This window comes from Dendropsophus ebraccatus, chromosome 7, assembly GCF_027789765.1.
Source record: "Dendropsophus ebraccatus isolate aDenEbr1 chromosome 7, aDenEbr1.pat, whole genome shotgun sequence".
Taxonomy (NCBI): Eukaryota; Metazoa; Chordata; class Amphibia; order Anura; family Hylidae; genus Dendropsophus; species Dendropsophus ebraccatus.
The window spans coordinates 106,920,783-106,943,531 of NC_091460.1; the positions used below are offsets into that span (position 1 = coordinate 106,920,783).

General features: G+C 39.8%; 1 protein-coding gene across 2 annotated transcripts in view; it reads left to right on the top strand.

Moving 5' to 3' along the window:
* Positions 1 to 22,749, top strand: part of ANTXR2 (ANTXR cell adhesion molecule 2) — a 156,341-nt gene that overhangs the window by 78,955 nt on the left and 54,637 nt on the right. For both annotated transcript variants that reach the window (XM_069978101.1, XM_069978100.1), the window contains exons 9-12: positions 410 to 470; positions 4,705 to 4,800; positions 5,279 to 5,348; positions 15,823 to 15,901. In XM_069978101.1, coding sequence (XP_069834202.1) covers positions 410 to 470; positions 4,705 to 4,800; positions 5,279 to 5,348; positions 15,823 to 15,901 — 306 coding nt within the window. The remainder of the gene's footprint in view (positions 1 to 409; positions 471 to 4,704; positions 4,801 to 5,278; positions 5,349 to 15,822; positions 15,902 to 22,749) is intronic.

The following is a 22,749-nucleotide window of genomic DNA, read 5'->3' on the forward strand; positions in this document are numbered from 1 at the left end:
TGCCCCACTCAACCAGTCAGTGACTTGGGTGGGACAACTGTGCTGTCAATGATTGGCTGAGCAAGTACTTTCCCCTGAGTCATGATGTACAAGGAAGCCAGGAGAAGTACCAGGAAACTGTGACATACAAGGGGTCCGGGAGCCTGTTGACTCGGTGCTATAAGGGCACGGGGGACTGGTAAGTATACAGACTTTATTATGTTCCCCAATCCTCTGCCTGTAGTGTATTTTTTGTTTTTGCTGTTGTTATATTAAGAGAAAAAAAGAAAAAAAAAATATTGCTTTGCTTTGAATGCTGCAAAGCAAAATAAAAAGGTGTCCCATGACGAGACTCAGTCCTTAAGAGTTTAAGTAAAAGACAGGCATTCAATACAAAATTGTTAACACAAGCAAATTTTCTTTTCTGTAGATCCTAAAGAAGTCGTGCACAGAAATCTTGTATGTGGATCCATCATCCGTCTGTGTTGGCGGTAAGAAAATTGATGTTTATATTACCGTTTCCTGGCTGCAGGGTGTACTAACTTGCTTTAGCTTTATTCTTCTTGCTAGTGGTATTTGCTATCGCCACATAAAGTATAACTTCCTTCTCCGGCTATTCTGTCTTATAGCCAGATAAATATTCATGTAAAAATATTTTATGGAAAGGAAGTTGATCTGAAAAAATAAATAAAAGTGTTTGATGATAACTACGTTAAATGTATTCAAAGCAAAAACGCTACATGCGTATTTTTAATATTACATTGCCATTCTTTCATTTTTCCTATACCCTACAGTTACCAGGTTTAATATTCTTTAGGTTTATTTTACTTTATTGATGGTTCAGCAGTTGACAACAATGTAAGCGGGCTGGGCTGGTGAAATGCTGGGCTGGTGAAAAAAAAATAAAACATTTCTCCGTTACATGTTCATAAAAAGAGACACAATGCAATGCAAGGCATAAAAATGATCAAAAGGGCATTAAAAAGCAAAACAGCTGGGAAGGTGGCAAGTGCAAAGTTAGCTCTATAGTGAGCCATAAACATTCTTTTCATGGGACTATAGGGTTGGAGCTCCATTTCCAGCTTTCAGGTTGAGCTTCAAAACCGTAAGTTAAACACAATGAGGGAGATCATAAAAAAAAATGTTCAAAAGAAAAATTATCTTTGATGCCCATAGCAGTTAACAAGAGTTCAGCTTTAATTTTGCAGGGTGGAATACAGAATGAAAGCTGAGCTGTGATTTGTGGCTATGGGCCTTTGTAGTCCTTTGTTAGGGCTAGTTCCTCTGAAAGTAGGAAAAGGACACAGACAGTGGGCCCTAAGCTAAAGCCCCGCCCACTGTCCCTGCCTTTTTGCTGCAGTCTGCCTTAAACGGCAGCAAGCAACTGGGCGACAGCCCCTGCACTGGCTAGGTGGAACAAAAACAAGACAAACACAATAAGGTGAGTCGGTGGTCTGGGTCACAACAATCGGGTAGCGCAGAGCAAAGGAGAATCCAATCGCAAGGTCAAAAAGGCAAAAGCAAGTCGTCAAGGCTGGCAGAAAACAAGGGAAGTCAGAAACCAAGGCAAGGTCAGGAGTAGGGATGGTCCAAACCTGCCGAGGTTCTCCTGCTGCCACGGTCCTCCTGCTGTATCCACCCTCTGCACGGAGGTTTAAGACAGTGGGAATCATTGCCGAGAGTCCGGGTTCGTACGAACCCGAACCTCGGCAGGTTCGGACCATCTCTAGTCAGGAGTAAATTAAATAGCAAAAGACACAGAAGTAGGCAGAGACAAGCTCACTAACTGGCGAGCTACAAGCAGACACAGAGACCTTAAAGCGACTCTGTACCCACAATCTGACCCCCACAAACCACTTGTTCCTTCAGATAGCTGCTTTTAATCCAAGATCTGTCCTGGGGTCCGTTCGGCAGGGGATGCAGTTATTGTCATAAAAACTTTTAATCCTGCAGCGTGTCTAACGGCCGGGGCTTACATTTGTATATGCATTAGGCTGGCACACCCTCTCTGTCCTTCCTCCCCACCCGCCTTATCATTGGGAATGCTCCAGGCAGATTGCTTCCTATTCCCCACCTGTGTGTATAATGAACATGGGCTGGATCGTTAATACACCTGTGCAAAGCTCAAACAGCAGTAAATGTTCCTGGATCATTCCTAATGATGAGGAGGGTGGGGAAGAAGGATGGAGAGGTGGTGCCAGCCTAAGGCTGCATTCACACGTTCAGTGATTTTCCCGGTCCGTGATTGTGGTCCGGCAGCTACCTCCGTGATCAGTGCAAAACAGTCCGTTTTGCATCCGTTTTGTATCTGTGTCAGTTTTTTTTCACGGATCTGTCTTACAGCATTTTAAATTACATTGATTACATCACATCCGTGTTTTTCCACTGATGAACACGGATGTCACATCCGTGTACATCCGTGAAAAACACGGATCTCATTGATTTCTATGGGGAATCCTTTCCGTGCATCCGTTCCGAGTAACGACATGTCCTATTTTTTAACAAAACGGATCACGGCTCCCTGAAATCAAGGAACATCTGAATAGCCCCATAGAAAGCAATGGGCTGTAAAATTGTCCGTGCACACGGATCCGTGAGCACGGACAACTTCCCGGAACGTGTGAATGCAGCCTAATGCATATACAAATGTAAGCCCCGGCCGTTAGACACAGCACTGCAGGATTAAAAGTTGTTTTTAGGACAATAACTGCATCCCCTGCCGAACGGACCCCAGGACAGATCTTGGATTTAAAGCAGCTATTCAAAGGTACAAGTGGTTTTGGGGGGACAGATTGTGGGTACAGAGTCGCTTTAAAGGGAGACCAGGATCCCAGTCCAGAAGGCAATTGGACCATAGACAGAAAAGAAACAGCAAGGGAATGGAGAGCCCAGCTGTCAATCACTGAGGCAAAACCAGGTTAACCATGACATGACCAGAAGAAACATAGCAGAACAGACACAGGTGGGGCAGAACACAATCAGCAGAACAGACTGCTGTGTTCAGACTAGGCACAGATAAAGACAAACAAAACACAGATAGATAGAAAATTATGGGCAAAATCACAGTCTCGGTCGAAGGCTGCACCAAAGTTCCATCATGTGCTTTCATAACACCCTTTTTGTTTTTGAATTTTTTTTTTTATTTCATTCAAGAAATGGGTTGTCTGTGAAAAAATCATAGTACTGGGCTGTGGCAGATGTGTCAGTAATGTATACTTACATGTTCCACTCCTTTGCCGCTGTCTGTTTCCGTGCCACCCGCTCTCTGGCGCTGTCAGCATTTAAAAAAAAAGTGATTCCATGCTGATCCTACTGCTCAGTATGACATTAGTGGATGTTATGCAAGCATCGACCTGGGAACTGGCAGCAACGGGAAGCAGGACAGGTAAGTATACATTACTGAAATGTCCCCCGCAGCCAAGACAGCATGGCTTAGTATGAATTTTTGTTGGACAATCCCTTTAATCTTGATGATGCTATTGCTTTAATTCATTCCCATATTTGCACCATATGTCCCAAAGAATAGTGACATTCTACATTCACTCTGTAAGCTAACCTCATCATGTTGTTGCTCTTTTTCTTTTGGGTATTGTTTTCTACCTTCCAGCAATCATATTGGTTATATGGAAACTGTCATCACTTTTATGCTGCATGATCAATGAGTCATAGGACAGTCCTCGGTGGTTTCCCTTTGCCCAACCTGCCCTGACTAAGGGCCCTATTCCACGGGACGATTATCGTTCTCATAATTGTTAACGATAAACGATCCAAACGACCGATATTGCGAAAGACCTGAAATTGTTCACCCATTTACATGGAACGATAATTGTTACTTATGATCGTTCTTGCGGTCGTCTTGTCGTCGCTATTGCGTTCAGCACTACTGCAAACGATCGAACGACATCTTATTCAATATGAACGATTTGCAAACGAGCAACGATAAAAATAGATCCAGGTCTTATTAAATGATCAACGATTTCTCGTTCGGTCGTTAATTGTTAACTGCTATTCAAACGAACGATTATTGTTTAGATTCTAACGATTTACCGATAATCTGAATGATAATCGTCCCATGGAATAGGGCCCTAAGAGAAATGTCCCTGTTTGGATATACAGTAATATCAACAAAGACTGACTGGGCAGGCAGAAGTCACCAGGGCCTGCCCTGATGAATGAATTTTGAGCAATCAAAACTGCTGATAGACCAGTGCAGAGAATGGGGAGGGGAATCATACAAATCCTTGGTTTCAGACTTGCAGCTTGCATGACAGAATAAACGTTGTTAAAGGTCACAGCCCACTGAGTTGGCTGTTCTTCTTCTTCTCTTTATTGAAAGCATTCCCAACTCCTTCTCTTATTAATGAAGTGGTTTTCTGATTTAATGCTTGAGCTATCAGTCTTTGCCCAGAGGTGAGTTAGGGAATGCTCTCAATGCAAAAATTTTTAGGCAGCTTAGAAAATCTCACCCTTCGGCACTAGTGGCTGTGGATGAGAATACACCATGTATCTATATATTTATTATGCGAATTGCACAAATTAGTTTCAACTTTTGTATGGACTTTGGCAAGGTGAGATCATAGATGGTTGCAATAAAATTCTTGCAAAAGTGCACATAGCCATTACTATTACCCTGTTTTTTCTATTCCAATGCATGAATCACTAATATTTGAATTTGCAGCAATATTTTGTTCCTTTTTATGAGCAGTTTTTGTTTTTTTTTTCCAGAAAAATTTCAAGTTGTCTTGAGAGGAAATGGATTTTTATTTGGAAAAAATATAGAGCAAGTTGGCTGCACCTACCTTATCAATAAAACAACAGTCCGTAAGTATACAAAAATATAAATATAAGAATGAAGGTCAAGTGCTCAACTATAGTGTGGATTATTATTAGTTAATTATTTGGTATTTATAGCAGTTATTCACATTTTGGAGATTTGAATGATTAAAGATTAGTTTATCACTATTTAGGACTTATATTAGGGATTAGGGATATTCTCATCTGGGAAATTTATGGCTTATCCACAGGATATGCCATACATGTCCCATAGATGCAGGCCTACACTATCTCTAGAACTAGGGCTCCCTGGGACCCCTTTGTCTTCTTGAAGCTGCCAAAGGTGGTCACTACACCAAAAACCGCTGAACACCTCTTAATTTTAAATGGAGTTGCATAAACATACTGTTTAATGCACTTAGTTGTACTTGTAGGTTGGCACAATGTATCTAATTCTCTTGTCTTCCTTTATTAAATGTTTAAAATTAACATCTAGAAAATTACTGTGTTTTTTTTTTTTTTAAAGATGAAAAACCCCTTGAAGTGAGATCCCAATATATGCTCTGCCCAGTGACTGAACTTCATGAAGATGGACAGTAAGTATTTTTGATCCTGAGTGTTTTACTTGAAATAAAGAACCTATGTTGATCCGCTGTTATTGCCACCACATGAATTTTCATTAGTGTTGAGTGAGCATGCTCAAAGAGTGCTCAAATAATTAACGTCTGAACAGGCAGTCCCCAACTCCGTGTGAAAGCTATTACTTTTTTTCATTCAAACTTTTGTAGATTTTATTTAAACACCCCCCGCAGGAACAAAATATACAAAAAATATAAAAAAAAAAGAAAAAAGAAAAGAAAAGAAATGTAACTCTTACCGATTATTCATTCTGAGTTAAATTAATTAATTTAACCAGGTACTCGACCCGTAGGGAAAACCTCCTTTGCTTTCAATGGGGCTCGTTGCTCGAGTCGAGCATTCGCGCATTGAAAAATGCTTGACTTGAATGCTTAACAAGGACTCAAGTACAGTGGTGCAGTGGTGGACCATGCTTGTAATCCAAATTCACTCTTAAACCAAAGCAAATTTTCCCATAGGAAATCATTGAAATGCAGACAATTGGTTCCACAACCCAAAAGTAATGATTTTATATTCTGAATAACATGTAAAACAAATGAAACAAACAACGAGAAACAGCTGAATATGTGATATATAAGTTACTGTACAGTATAGCTATCAGCATGTGGTGTATAATGTATAGTAACTGCATAAACCTGAAAAAACAGCCGCAGTTTGTAAATACAGGATGAAACTGCAGATCCCTATAATGCAGTATCGTAGTACAATAGGCTAGAACAGAGAATCAGGGCTGCTGTCAGAGGTCTGTGTGGTCACATGACAGCAATGGAGAAGGGGGTGTGTTCAGCATGGACCAATCAGGACTGACAGAGACTCCAGGGAGCATGAAGGAATAAGCAGGACATATGTGGTCACAGTATAGCAGCACTCTCTGTCCGGTGAGAGAGGGGTTACAGCTATGGAGTGATTACCCCCACAGTCCTGTCCCCTGATGCAAGCCCCAGCATGAAGTGGATCTGCTATGATTTGGAAGGTGAAGGAGACTTCCTGGGTCAGAGAACAGTGCTGTAGACCCAGCTATGCAGGCCTTGCCCCTCTCCCACTCCCACTCCCACCCAGTACAGGGAGCTCTTAAACCAAAGCAATGCTCTTAAACCAAGTCACAATTTTAAAAAAATGTGAGCTCTTAAACCAAAACGCTCTTAAACAAAGTTACTCTTAAACCAAGGTACCACTGTATTTTACTACTCACTTGATAATAATCTTTATAAATTCCCTACCCTAATGGCCCATTGTGTTTCCCAGCAACACATAGGTGGTTGGGATTAGAGATATGGATCTAAAGGGTAGGGTTAGAGATGAGTGAATTTACAGTAATAACGAAGCAAATCCCTTTGTTATCTCGGCAATCTGCTCACCAGCCTGCTTTTATTAACTCAGTGCTTTTCTATGCTGCTCCGTTTCAGGTGCTGGAAAAAGCTACATCCAGTCCTGGGAAGCTGGGAGAAGATTTCCAGGACTGGATCCAGCTTTTTCAGGCATCCTGGAAGGAATGCACAGATTGGCACTGAGCCAAAAGGCAGCCGGCTGATAAGCAGATTGCCAACATAATGAAGTGATTTGCTTCATTATTACTGTAAATATGTTCATCTCTAGGCAGGATAAACAAGTATGGAGCCATAGACTGCCCCCACAGACTGATGAACGTTGCCTACAGTGTGACATTGACAACCAGAGCACTTTCCTGTATGACAGGCACAGTATATGTCATGGTCTTTTGTGTCTTTGTATAGTAACAAGCTATGTTGTGACTCTATTTGTTTATGTACTTTTTACTCCACCCTATCATAGTTCCTCAGAACCATTAAGTTTTTTTGCATTAAATAATTGATGTCGGGTTTTTCTCACATTCATCATTAATGACCTACACACAAAGAACCCCTCTCCACCTCATCACCATTATAGTAAAGAGGAACTTGCAACGATATGCAGTGCGTGGACCCCCACTAAAATGTCTTCCATATTGTGCCATGGGAACATAGACCCTGATTTACTAATGTGTTTCCGTCATCAAATTGATGGTTTTTACCAGATTTTCCTTGTCGGTTTCATGTTTTACCATATTTACTAACGTCATACTTCACAAAAAAAAAAAAAACTCTCTAAAAACCAATAAACTTGTCATTTTGTGCTTTAAAACCAAAAAGTGGGCATGACGTATCCTGTTAAAACCCTTTATTAAGCAAACCGTAATTTTTTTACGAGTTTTGCATTCTAATATATTGGTCTCGCCTAGTGTAGCGGAAAGGTTGGGTTTTAGTTTTGTCATGTAAAAAACCTACCAGATTATGTCTATGTTCACAAATCATCAAAACGACTCCCGATTTTTATTGGATGGCAAATAACGGCCATTACTTTATAGCAACAGCCGTTATTATCTGAGAGACGACCATCGTTATAAAATAACGGCCAGTATTTGTTGTTAAATGACGTCTGTCCAATTAAAACAGATGTCATTTTGATGATGTGTGAACACAGCCTTACGAAGGGCAATCAAACACATCAATAAACCTGTCGGTTTGGAAAATTAAAACTCTGGGATGTTGGTGTAGGGTTCTTGAAAAAACAATCAGTGCCATAGTCCTTGGGACATAGTAACATAGTAAATACGGTTTAAAGAAGACTAGAGTCCATCAGGTTCAACCTAGGGAAACCAAAACAATCCCTGGATCAACCTATCACCTGAAATCTAATGCCCATAACTTGTAATATTATATTGTTCAAGAAAAGCATCAAGGCCTCCCTTAAACTTATTTAATGAATAACATGACAACATCATGTGGCAGAGAGTTCCACAGTCTTACTGCTCGTACAGTAAAGAACCCGCGTCGATGATGATGAAATCTTCTTTCCTCTAGACGTAGAGGATGCCCCCTTGTCATGGTTACAGACCTAGGAGTAAAAAGACCACTACAAAGATCTCTGTACTGTCCATTCATATATTTGTACATTGTGATCAGATTGCCCCTAAGACGTCTTTTTTCTAGCGTAAATAACCCCAAGCTTGATAACCTGTCTTGGTACTGTAACCCACCCATTCCCTTATTGACCTTTGTGGCCCTCCTCTGCACCCGCTCCAGTTCAGCTGTGTCCTTTTTATATACCGGTGCCCAAAACTGTACACAGTATTCCATGTGTGGTCTGACCAGTAATTTATAAAGAGGCAAAACTATGTTCTCATCTTTAGCATCTATACCTCTTTTGATGCATCCCATTATTTTATTAGCCTTGGCAGCTGCTGCCTGGCACTGATCATTAAAGTTGAGTTTACTGTCCACCAATACCCCCAGGTCCTTTTCGGAAGTAGTTTTACCCAGTGTTTTATTATTTAGCACATAACTGTACTTATTATTTCTACAGCCCAAGTGCATAACCTTACATTTATCCAAATTAAACTTCATTTGCCATTTTACTGCCCAAGCCTCTAGCTTCTCCAAATCCCTCTGTAATATGCTATCATCCTCCTCTGTGCTGATTACTCTACCCAGTTTAGTATCATCTGCAAAAATGGAGATTCTACTCTGTAGCCCCTCTACAAGATCATTAATAAAAATATTAAAAAGAAGTGGACCCCTGTGGTACCCCACTAGTAACTAAAACCCAATCTGAATATGTTCCATCAATGGCCACCATCACATTTGCATACGTTTTCCCCAAGTCCCAGCATCTTCATTTTGTAGACCAACCTTTCATGCGGCACAGTATCAAATGCCTTTGAAAAGTTCAGATACACAACATCCACAGCCTCCCCCCGGTCCAGTCTATAACTTACCTGTCATGATCGCGCCTGAAAAGGCATCAGTGCCACCCTCTGCTGCGAAGATTCGACCTCTGCGCCAAAGACTGCGATTTTGCCATAATCTTCCATTTATTCTGTGTTTTGTTTGCCTTGTTTTTGCCCTGTCTGAACTGTGTCTTATTTCTTCTGGTCTGCTAATTGTTTTCCCTGCCCCACCCGTGTCTGTGCTTCTAAGCTTCCCTGGTCATGTAACGGTTAACCTGCCTTTGCCTCAGTGATTGACAGCTGGTCCCTCCTATCATCTTCTGGACTTGGTTCCTGGTGTCCTATTTAAGATTTCAGCTTCTGCCTGTGCCTGGCCGGTTATTGACTTAGTCTCTGCCTGCTTGTGTGTTCTGTTTTCTCCTGATTTCTGCCTTGTATCTTTTGACCTCACTTGCTTGCTGCCTGCCCCCGACCATATTGCCTGTTATTTGACTACTCTTTTGGATCCTGATTTTGTACCTTTGCTGCCAGACTGTTGTGACCATTCTTATTGTGTTTGTTTGTTTTGTCTTGTCTATTGTTTCACGTATCCAGGCCAGGGATCGCCGCCAAGTTGTCCGCTGCCATTTTAGGGCAGATTGCGGCAATTAGGTAGGGACAGTGGGAGGGGCTGAGCTCAGGGCTCACTGTCTCTGTGTGTTTGGTGTGACGGGTCCTGACATTACCTCTTCATAGAAGCCGATCAGATTAGTCTGACAGGACCGATCCCTCATAAATCCATGCTGGTGCTGCGTCATAAGATTATTTTCATGAAGATACTCCAGTATAGCATCTCTTACAAACCCTTTAAATACTTTACCTACTATAAATGTTAGACTTACGGGCCTGTCGTTTCTAGGATCACTTTGACCCCTTTTTGAATATTGGTACCACATTAGCTATGCGCCAGTCCTGTGGAACAATCCCTGTCGTAATAGAATCTTTAAATATTAGGAATAACGGTCTGTCTAACACAGTATTTAATTCTTGCAAAACTGTAGGATGGATACCGTCTGGGTCCGGTGACTTATGGATTTTAATGTTTTTTAAGGCGTCTCCCCACTTCTTGTTGTGTTAGGCAGGTGAGATTTATGGGAGGATTTACATTATCTCTAGTCATGTTGTCTGTTATGGGATTCTCCTCTGTGAATACAGTAGAGAAGAATGTATTTAATAGATTGGCCTTTTCCTCTTCCCCCTCCACCATTACACCCAGATTATTTTTGAGGGGACCAACATTTTCGGTTTTAATTCTTTTGTTGTTTATATAGGTGAAGAACATTTTGGGATTACTTTACTGGGGTTTACTGGGGTTTTACTTTATTTTCTATCCTTCTTTCTGTTGCTATTTTTGCTTCTTTTATTTGTTTTTTACACATTCTATTCTTCTGTCTATAGTTGCTCAATGCTTCCCCACTACCTTCTTGTTTTAGAATTCTGAATGCTTGTTTCTTATCATTTATTGCACCCCTTACAGCTGAAGTTAACCACATTGGATTTCTCTTATTTCTACTACATTTATTCCCATATGGTATGTGTCGTTCACACGATCTACCCAGGATGCCCTTAAATATGTCTCATTTCTCTTTTATTTCTGAAGGCATTGTCCCAGTCTATGTCCCCAATGTCCTTTCTTAGTTTTTGGAAATAAGCCTTCCTGAAATTTAATGTTTTTGTAGCCCCTCTACTAATATTTTTATTGAAGGACTATTGAAAACTTACTATGTTATGTTCACAATTACCTAGGTGACCCCCCCCCCCCCACCTCTATTTTTGATATTCTGTCTGGCCTATTGGTTAAGATTAGGTCCAGGAGTGCCCCCCCCCCCCTCTTGTTGGTTCCTGTACTAGTTGGGAAAGGTAATTATCTTTTACTATTTCCAAAAACCTGCTTCCCTTCCTGGAGCTGCAGGTTTCTGCTTTCCAGTAACCGGTGGTAGTCACAGCAGCCACATTACCTCTAGTGTGGATGAGTAATAAATGTTTATTATGAGAAAATCCCTTTACTGTACAAGCCAGGCCAAAGTATACATAGTACTGATATCATAATTTATTGCTGTAAATACCCTACGGATTATCAGCAATGCAAATAAGGCAAGAATGGACATTTCTGTTGAAGACAAAATTTCCTAATTTGGAAGCATTAACCTGATTTAACATACCATAAGCTAAGGGGTTAACAGCACTGTCATAACGTTACACGTATGGCATATGATGACAAGTGATGATCTGAGTCACCAGGAACTATTAGCTAAAAAATTAGCTTAGCTGGATTGAGGTTATTACTGTTTTGTCTTCCGAATTCCTGTCGAGATCTGATTAAAGAGTTCAGGATAAAAACTTGGAATGACTGTCATATAAGATAACTAATGCTTAGTATGTTTGCTTAATTAACTTTTGGCTAAGGATTGAAACACATTAAGTAGCTAGTAGTTAGTGCATGTTGAAAATAAACACATCTGGTCCCGCGACGAGTAAGGGTTCTCTCTGTGTGGGTGACAGATGTGGTGATCATTTACCCTGCTCTCTGCGTTTAAATAATTAACGGCACACTAGAGGAGATGCCTTACTGACTGCCTCTTAGCCAGCTAGATGTGCTCAAAGTCTGCCATTTACGGTTTATCGCAGTTTTTGGGCGTTTAATAACTTATAGAACTGAAAACATGCAGAAATATAGCATAAAAGTTTCTGTTTTCATTAAACTGGGGTCGAATACCAAGCTTTCCTACTCAGATAATGCTACTAATGTTGTTCCTCTCTGTTATAGTTAAAATATTCCTTTAAAGATAATCAGTTACAGTAAAGCAGTGCTCATTGGAAATTGGTAATACAAGAATGCTTCCTGTATAATACACAGTTAGGCTATGATTACACTCTGTAAAATAATACCAAAATACGACCATAGTTTTGAGTGGAAAGAAAACAGTTTTTTTATTGACTTTTATTGACTTTTAATGGAACGCATTATTTTATTAAAATTACGACTGTAATGTTACCTCAAAATTAAAGTCGTATATGATCTTTATTTAGTGGTGTTTGTGACCATAGCCTTATACTTAGAGATAATATACACACTTTTGTCTTAATGCAGTGTTCTATATCCTATTATATACACTGTGGTCAACTATTTGCATGCAGCCACTCTGCTGCTACTACAGCTTTGCTGACAATTTTCACCAAAAAAAAGAAGAATGCTGAACTTACGTAGCAAGAAAATTCAATCTTTATTAAGTACATATATTTAAAACAATTCATAAAAAGAGAAAAACCTAACATTAAAAAGAACGGTGTATATCCCAGAGGTGGTTCTTAATTTATTAATACTTAATAAAGATTAAATTTTCTTGCTACGTAAGTTCAGCATTCTTCCTTTTTTTGGTGAAAATACTTAGAGATAAGCAAACCAAACTTTGCTGATATTCTTTCCGAAATTTGCAAAAAATTTGGAACGATGGCGGCTGCACATTTAAAAAAAAAAATGGACATCCCAGTCCTCAATGCAGCACGGACCAAAAAAATAGAAAAGGGAGGTTGGCATGTCCTGATATTAAAAAATTCTGTACTTTATTCCAATGTATTAAAATCTTATGGTACAAAAGTCACAAGTAAGGATACAAAAACATGCACCATCTTATGCGTTTCTGGACGGCTGGCACTTAATCATAGATGGCGTGCAAGTAGCTAGCACATGGTATAAGAACTCTAGGTAGAGCACCTCCTCCACACAGGTGCAGAATAATTAAGACATCACTGCACATTATAACAAAAAATATATACAGACACATAAAATCTCAATAATTAAGTAGTAAGTCCAATCTATGGTTGAGATCCACTGGAAAGTATGTGTTCATCATTAGTATCCAGAACCCTTTGCAGTTTAACAATTTTTGTTTTCTGACTGATGTACCATGAGATTTTAATACACTGGAAGTACAGAATTTTTTAGTCTGAGGACGTGCCGACCTCCCTTTTTATTTTTTGGTTCCTCCAACCTATTTAGCCAATTACTGACTGCGACGGGACATTGCCGAGGCCAGTGATTGGCTAAGCGTGCCGTCACTCTTGTCTGGAGAGTGACAGCCTACTCAGCTAATCCCTGTCCCATCTCAGTCAGTTAGCAATTGGCTGAGTGGGCTGTCATTTTTTTGTCCTGGAAACGACAACCCACCCAGCCCATTATTGGCTGACTGAGATGGTACAGCGCTATGACAAGTGATTGCCTGTCCAGTCTCACTCAGAGATTGGCTGAATGGGATTTTGATGGGTGCAGAGGGCACTGGACACCAGAGAAGGACACTGCGGGAGCCTGGACAAGTAGGTAAAGATACTGTAAGTGTTTAGCATTTAACTGTTTTATTGCGGTTTGTTTAAGGTTTGGCTCAGTCAGCGTACCTGCCAAACTGAATTTTTAAAAACTTTGCCCTTCTCTACTTTAAAAAAAATTGTCAAAAGCTGCTTTTCTCTGTTTAAGGCTGGGTTCACACACTGTATACTTCAGGCAGTATTTGGTCCTCAAGTCAGGTCCTCATAGCAACCAAAACCAGGAGTGGATTGAAAACACAGAAAGGATCTGTTCACACAATGTTGAAATTGAGTGGATGGCCGTCATATAACGGTAAATAACGGCCATTATTTCAATATAACAGCCGTTGTTTTAAAATAACAGCAAATATTTGCCATTAAATGACGGCCATCCACTCAATTACAACATTATGTGAACATAGCCTTTCTGTGTTTTCAATCCACTCCTGGTTTTGGTTGCTATACAGCCTCACAAATACAGCCTCAAATATACATAGTGTGAACCCAGCCCCCAGCTGTTTTAGTTGCCATGGGTCAGGCCACAAAAACTCCAATGGCTGGTAGGAGCAAGAGAAACTGTGGTTGGGCATATCATGAGTGTTGTATTCCATCCATTTGAATGGCCATCCATGTAGTACAGTAGGTAAAGTCCAGTAGAGTGAGCTCAGCCCCAAAGTTAGTAGTTCTTTACATTATATGCCTATTATACTTTCTTGTGTACAGTTTTCATACAGCAGATCCACCAGGTCAAGTTCCAGATTTGCCATAGCGGACTGAAATTGAGTCATGAATTATTCACAGTATGCTATATATAAATAATAATTTTATAATTTCTCTACTTAAAATGACCTAGAGCTGAGCAAACGTTCCCCAGTCTGGTTATCCTAGGCTATTAAACTAATACTATCCCACGACGCTGTCAGACTACAATGTGCAGTAACTTTTTATACAGTTATTAAAACAGCCCTCTTTTATTCATAAGGCCCCTATGGGACTCTAAAACTTCTTTACAAACAGTCTACTACTCACTAATCAAGTTTGCAGTTTTTTTTGTTTTAACTACAAAAAAATCCTCATTATAGTAATTTATATTTTTTAACGCCGGTGCTTGATTTCCAAATATCTACAGTCATTATAATTTTAATAACTTTTTGAACAGTTGCCAGTTTAATTTTCAGTGCGCGAAAATTAGAGGTAAATTATTTATTACTTTCAGCAAATGTCTTTCACAATTTTATTTAATTTTTTTTTCATCTTTTTTTAATGGATCGTAAAATGACAATCTTTTATTGTGCACTCATAAAGCAACTAGCAAATGAATACTTTGCAAATAGGTTACTGTGGATTGAAATGTCAACCATAATTCACTTGATGGGAAATTCACAATCAGGCATGTGGCAAAAGGCCATATCCACTTTACTATGGTGTCCTCATCTACTGGACAGAAGGGGAAAAAGAGCAGTAGAATTGACTGTCATAGATTTTAGACTTGTCAAAGGCTACATGTCCTGTTCAGTACAGTTAAAAAACTATTTTCCCCTTTGTAATCTATATTACTTCCATTTCTCAACCATTCTACATATTGAGATAAGGCACACATGGTATTCATCTTGTCATCTTGGAGTCCCTGGATTAGTGATCCCACCTCAACTTCCGCGGATGGCGGAATCTGCCTCACCATAGAAGTGAGTCTATGGCATGGGAGGGGATGCGTGCAGCCTCAAGCAGAGGTGAGCTGCAGAATCCACGATGGGTGATCTGCCCGGATTACCAAGTGTGCTCATACTGACAAACCCACATTTTGCCATCCACATGATGTACAAAAAAAAGAAAAAAACTTTACACCAGCCCATCTTATTCTGTTTCCGCTGCTCCAAGTTCAGTGTTGATGATCCTGATGCTCTAACCGTGTCATCTATCATCTAACAAAAAAAATCTTATTCACTACATATGACAGTTTTAGGCAATCTTTTTACTGCAGGAACATAGCGGGGAAAAGCAGCCATCTTGTTATATAGATGGCCGCTAATAAGGACTATAGGGGGAGATTTATCAAACATGGTGAAAAGTGAAACTGGCTCAGTTGCCCCTAGCAACCAATCAGATTCCACCTTTCATTTTCCAAAGAGTCTGTGAGAAATGAAAGGTGGAATCTGATTGGTTGCTAGGGGCAACTGAGCCAGTTTCACTTTACACCATGTTTGATAAATCTCTCCCATAGTCTTTATGTTATGGCTGATTGGTGTATTTGCCACTGTTCCATAGATATACAGTACCCATAGACAACTTTGTTTTCATGCCAAAACATGACAGCCTTTTATCATATAACTATTATTCTTTTTTAAATCCTTTTTTTTTCCTTCCAGAACCATGGAGGTTTGGGTGAGTGTGAACAATGGAAAAACTGCCCTCACCAACCCTCAAATCATCACTGCTTCTAGTTGCGTAAGTAAGATATGTTACATTAAAATTGATATGTAAGCGCACACAAAGAAATTGGATTGACTGTAGCCAATAAGTATTAAATATTTGTAAAAACACCTACTACTAGACGATGACCAGCCTGTTAATGTAACAAACACAAAGCGATATACCTAGTGGTACATTTGCTTTAAAACAACAAAAGCTTTTTTTCTTTTTGATTTTCTCTAACAATTTACACACAGTAACAAAATACAGCATGTCTACACGTTTCCTTAGCCAATGGCTCTATCGTTCAAATAATACATTAAAAGAAATTATCATATATTAATCTATATAGAAACAACTATTGTTATTAGTATTATTATTATTGAACAATTATTATTACAGAACAATTTTACTTCACAATTCTACAATCAAATGTTTAATATTTAATGAATTGCTTTTTTATTTATTTATTTTTTTGCATTTAAATAGTCAATATTCCGTTCTTGAAAGTGAAATTCTTATATAAGAGCTGGGTAATGGAAGCACTCAGTGACTTCCCATGAGGCCGTGCAGTTTATTCTGAAATCTCTGATTGTTTCAGGCTGCACATCATCTGTTAGATCTTGGCTAACCAGCCATTGGGAGTTTACAGCCAAATGTAGGTTATAGGCTTTGTTACATACATATCAGTGAGAAAAATAATTGACCTGGTTAGAGGCCTAAATTGCTCAACCTGGCCATTATGAGAATTATTCCCCTACGAGTGGGAGGGATCCAATAATGATGTTGCAATGCTGAAAGAACTAAAAAATCTCTACTCCTGGGGTTGCCGTTTCTTATATCACATGGTAATTGGAATGTGAACGATCTCTATTAAGATTGATGAAAACATTATTTGTGTTCAAAAAATAAAATAATTTAGCTTTAAGTTACCGGCATTATGTGGTGAGAATGTATTTTTTTAAATTATTTATTTACTCTTTTGAGTTATGTGGTCTTCAGGGTGGTTGGGTGAAAGGGTAGTAATTAGTGATGAGCGAGTACTATAATGCTCAGGTGCTCGGTACTCGAAACAAATATTTCCAGATGCTGGGTGCTCGTTTCGAGTAACGAACCTCATTGAAGTCAATGGGAAACTCGAGCATTTTTGCAGGGGACCCAAGCTCGGCCCAGGGAAGGTTACTTGAAACTCTGTCAACCTCAGAAAATGATGGAAATGGACAGGAAACAGCAAGGTCAGCATGCATGGATGCCTTTGAGGCTGCCTAATGTATGGCACCTGTTACACAGGACAATGAGCAGTGAGGTTTGATATGGCTGCCTAAAAAAGAAAGCAACCCTGCAGACTGGCTACAGAAGACAACAGATACTAGTCAGACTGGTTTTTGAAAGTAGTCTTTTAGAGTCTGTGTGTAAGTGGTGCTTTATGGTGTATGCCACCTCTTAAACAGGACAATGAGCAGTGAAGTTCTATGCAGCTGTACTACAAATCACAGCAATACAATTTACAAAGGCAGCAGCACCAGCCACAAAAAAAAAAATAGTACTGAGGACTTTTTGGGGGTCTGTATGCACCACCTGCTGTCCCCTTTATGCCAGCAGTCGATCTAAGATCGTGGTAGCTGCACTGCAAGTCCCAGCCAGCAGCCTTGAGTACTACAAACAAAAAAAAAAATGTTTAAGCCCTTACAAGGGCTGTTGGGTTCTATGTCTAGTATCCCTGCCTACATGAACGCTAATTCCCTCTCTAATGCTCTCCCTGACAATCAGCAACTCTGTCCCTAATCTCTTTCAGCATGCATGTAAGGCGAGCACCACCAGCCCAGATTCTTATATGCCCGGGTCATCTAATCTGGCCAACCAATCGCTGCTATCGACATGTCTCCTGCATGTTTATTGGCTGAGAAATTGCGCCCAAACTTGCAGGAAAAGGATGATACTATTTTCTAGAGCATCGTGAGATTCTTGTCCAAGCATCGATCACCTTCGAGTACCTTAATACTCAAACGAGTACCAAGCTCGGACGAGCATGCTCGCTCATCACTAGTAGTAATGAAATTTGTTTTCATTGGAAAGATTGTCAGGGAAGGCCCACCTCTGCCAGTGCAACCCCAAAGAGGCTTTACACCCTAAGGCTGGGTTCACACTACGTATATTTCAGGCAGTATTTGGTCCTCTTGTCAGGTCCTCATAGCAACCAAAACCAGGAGTGGATTGAAAACACAGAAAGGATCTGTTCACACAATGTTGAAACTGAGTGGATGGCCGTCATATAACAGTAAATAACTGCCATTATTTCTATATAACAGCCGTTGTTTTAAAATAACAGCAAATATTTGCCATTAAATGGCGGCCATCCACTCAATTACAACATTATGTAAACAGATCCTTTCTGTGTTTTTAATTCACTCCTGGTTTTGGTTGCTATACAGCCTCAAATATACAGCCTCAAATATACGTAGTGTGAACACAGCTTTAAAGTACCAATACTTCTACCACTTACCAATAGAGACAAGTCAACTTTTTAAAAGTTTGGTTTGGCAGGTTCGCCAAACTTTGAAGTAAAATCCAGGATTGTTTTGGATGAACCTGAACTTTTCTTAATGCCCTAAAATAATATAATTTTTATTCTTTTAGGGGATTAAGCAGCTGCATACAGTTAATTTTCTTTATGCTAACTTTGTACAGACGCGATCTCTGTGTATGCCGATTGCCTACTACCCTGGCAACTTGTTTTGTGTAGATTTACTTATCACAGCATGTTTTCATTCCAATATTGCTGTTGAAAACAAAAACCTGCAACACTAAAACAAAAACATGCTGTCATAAGTAAATATGCAGAAAACAAGCTTGCAGGTAAAAAGCAATAGATGCGATGCCCATTTATTGCTTTCAACCCCACCAGCCTGTTTTCTGTATATTTATGTATCACAACATGTTTTTGTTCCATTGTGGATGTTTATTGCTTCCAACAACAACACTGGAACAAAAACATGCTGTGATAAAAAAAATATACACAAAATGAGCTGGCGGGGGACACCGGAGACCCATAGGAGGACACCAGGGGAGCACAGACAGGTAAGAATAGGCTCTTTTTTGTTTTTTGTACGTATTAAATTGTTCGGCCGCCAGCTTTACAAAGTGGTTACGAACTCTGCAATATTTAGTTTGGTAAAGAAAATTTTTTTTTTGCAAAGCTCGTAATGAATCTTGGTTTGTGATGTTCAGTTCACTCAGCTCTATTTATCGAATACAGCTGATATGTCCCAACACCACAAACAGGATATATTAAGATTTGACAACAGGGCTCTAGCAGTACTACAGGTTAAAAGTACAACCTGCAAACTTCAGAGATGCTTATGATTCTTTATGGAAGCAGCAAAACATGCACCATCTACTATATCACAGAGTGCTTATGCTTGTGGACTTCAGAATCAAAGTAAAACAAATAAAATACAAAGGAACAGTGCTTAACCCCATTCTTAGAGCATTTTTGTCTTTTCTATCATCATCATGCTTTTTAGGGACCACCATTTTTAAATTTTTCATTGACATAGTCTAGGTAAGGAATATTTAAACATTTTAAATGTACGGCATTAGACAGAAATATCAAAATTTTACAAAACCAGGCCAGTATACATTAAAAGTCAGGCACCTTGCTATCTAACTATATTATGCAGTGGCAATACAAGGAAAGAATGGGATCATAACAGGAAAATGTGGCTGCTAAATGACGGCAAATTCCTGTAGTGGGAGTATAGCCTAATACTGTAGGGATGCTCTACTATTGTGTTAGGATAATACTGAAGGGATGCTCTACCATTGTGTTAGGATAATACTGTAGGGATGCTCTACCATTGTGTTATGATAATACTGTAGGGACACTTTACCATTGTGTTAGAATAATACTGTAGGGACGCTCTACCATTGTGTTATGATAATACTGTAGGGACGCTCTACCATTGTGTTAGGATAATACTGTAAGGATTGTCTACCATTCTGTTAGAATAATACTGTAGAGACACTCTACCATTGCGTTAGGATAATACTGTAGGGACACACTACCATTCTGTTAGGAAAATACTATAGGGACGCTCTACCATTGTGTTAGGATAATACTGTAGGGATGCTCTACCATTGGGTTAGGATAATACTGTAGGGGCGCATTACAATTCTGTTAGGATAATACTGTAGGCATTGTCTACCATTCTGTTATGATAATACTGTAGGGATGCTCTATCATTGTGTTATTATAATACTGTAGGGACACTTACCATTGTGTTATTATAATACTATAGGGACACTGTACCATTGTGACCAACTAGTCTAAGTTTACAATGTTTTTAGTTATCTGCCCAACTCTTTCAAAGATGGTAAGCTTACTCTCAGATTTCTGTGATGGTGCGCTGTGTCCATGCATCAGGATTTATGTAGAAATGTGTGCCTCTACATACATCTAGTGTCTTGATAATTCTCAATCAATCAGAAACGCTCAGACTTGTCAAACAATCCTGTGTATAGGTAGGACGGGGGCTGGTCGGGAAAGATAACTGACGGTTGATGACCATCAGTTATTGAAGGTGTATGGCCACCTTTAGTGTTTTTGCTTTATAAAAAGTTTCCTCGCCTTTATACTATAGAAAACTGATCTATCAGGATCTTTATATGATTTTTTTTTGCCGAATATAAATATTAAATTTTAATATCTTTCTGTCTTTACTAAAAGTGTTATAAGTAATAAGTTAACATGCTCATGTAATGAGAAGTAAGAAGAATAAGTATCCTGTGGCAGTTGTTAAAAAATATTCAAATATTGACTCTAAAAAAATATATAACAATAGGAATGTAATTTGTTAATATTTTCTTTCATTTGCCCAGTTGGCAGATGGGATGTTAAGAACAGTCTTAAGAAAGACCCAACAGGGCCTAAAGTGGCTTGAGGTGATCATTTTGTTTTGGCGCTAACAATATACAGTATCTTGAACATGACACGGTATGCGATTGGTAACCACTGTCTTCGTTTGTAAATTACAGGACTACTTCTGGCTATCAAAGTCTTAAGATATGGGTGACTGTTGCTGAAAAGTGGTTCATCATGATACTTTTTGCAAAATATGCTAGATTTAATAAACAATGAATATTGAGATCACCATATTGGTCATTTCATAATTACAAAATAAAGGATATTGTTAAATCTTTAAAATCATGTCTACTTTTTTGAAATACCAAATGAATACCAGATTAATCAGAAAATGACTGATTTAAATCTGTAGAGTATTTTAGGCACGTCCAGATAGCTTGGCTAATTTCATATCTCCTCAAGTTTTCAAAAACATTTTATCATTAGATGTTCCACTAACAGTCTTCATCACAGGATCTGACGAAAATCCCTAACAAAATAGTCCAGCATACAGCACTATTTTGTTGGGTAAAATGCAGACAATGATAGACAATGCACTTAAAGGGGTACTCCAGGCAAATTACATAATTTAACACTGCACTTACAAAGGAAAGTTATATAACATTGCCATTTACACTCATTAGGACAGCTGTAATGTTACCCGTTTTTCAAAGAATCAAAGTCCCACAGGAAGTTCTGTAGTTCAGGAAGAAGAAAACACATCACGTCTCAATGCTGTTCCACAGGTGCTATATTGAGACGTGATGTATTTCCTCTCTGTCACAGGGAAACCCGCCCCTTAACACATCCTCTGCCCGCCCCACTCCTCCTCTGCCTGCCCCACTTCTCCTCTGCCTGCCCCACTCCTCCTCTGCCCGCCCCACTCCTCCTCTGCCCGCCCAGTTTTACAATACATACTATATTATCTGTCAGGCTCCCTCCTCTGCACGATCTCAGTCTCCTCTGCTTCTCAGTCATCCTGGAGATCGGCAGCTGCTTGCAGCATCAGATGTCACAGATCTAATAGGAGGCATTTGGCACCCTTTCAATGCCAGATGCCTGCTAGGAGATCACTGGTGTCTGATGCTACAGGATTCTCCTCCAGAAGCAGAGGAGACCTCGGACACCAGATTCAGCTATAACTCATAGTCCAGCAGCTGACAGCAAGCAGTAACATCTTTCTGGAGCTGAAAGGGTTTGTTTCAATGCTCCCTGGAAGATCCTGGCCGAGTTCAAGCTTCTGAAAGATGTTGCTGCTTGCTGTCAGCTGCTGGACTATGAGTTATAGCTGAATCTGGTGTCCGAGGTCTCCTCTGCTTCATAAGCATAATCACCATCATCAAGTATCAGCATGGCATGATGGTGGGGGTTGTATGTGTTTAAGCTGGAGTTGCACAACTTCCAGAACTACTATCACCATCATTGTCTCTTGGACAAGATGCTGGTAGTAATTTTTCAAGCTGTGCAACTCCAGGTTGCACAACCACAACCCTCAGCATCATGCCATATTAAAAGTAGATAATGGTGGCTGCAGTTTTTATTCACTGGACACCCAAATAAGGGGGCTAGGTTGTCAGTATTTACATTACTGCTTGTGTAGGGGACTAAGCTGTGCAGTGGGAGGGGAATAGATGGAGGGAGGCAGGGAATAGAGGAGCTAGGTATGGAGGGTGGGGTTGTGGGCATGTTTGTGGGTGGGAGCAGGAGGTGGGAGGTTTACAGAGGCAGGCCAGGGAAACAAGGCATTGTGGGGACTGTAGGAATATGCAGCACACAGGCACTGGTCCAAACAGGAAGCTGGAAATGTGATCAGCAGCAACAGAGAACAGTGCAGGGGGCAGCTAGAGCAGCCAGAGTGGGAAGAGATGTGATAGAGAGGAAGCCAGTAACCATCCTACAGTGTGTGAGTAGTTTAAATTTTACAAAGGGTGCCTGGAATACTCCTTTAATGTACTCTATTAAAGGAGAATTCCAGGCTGACTGA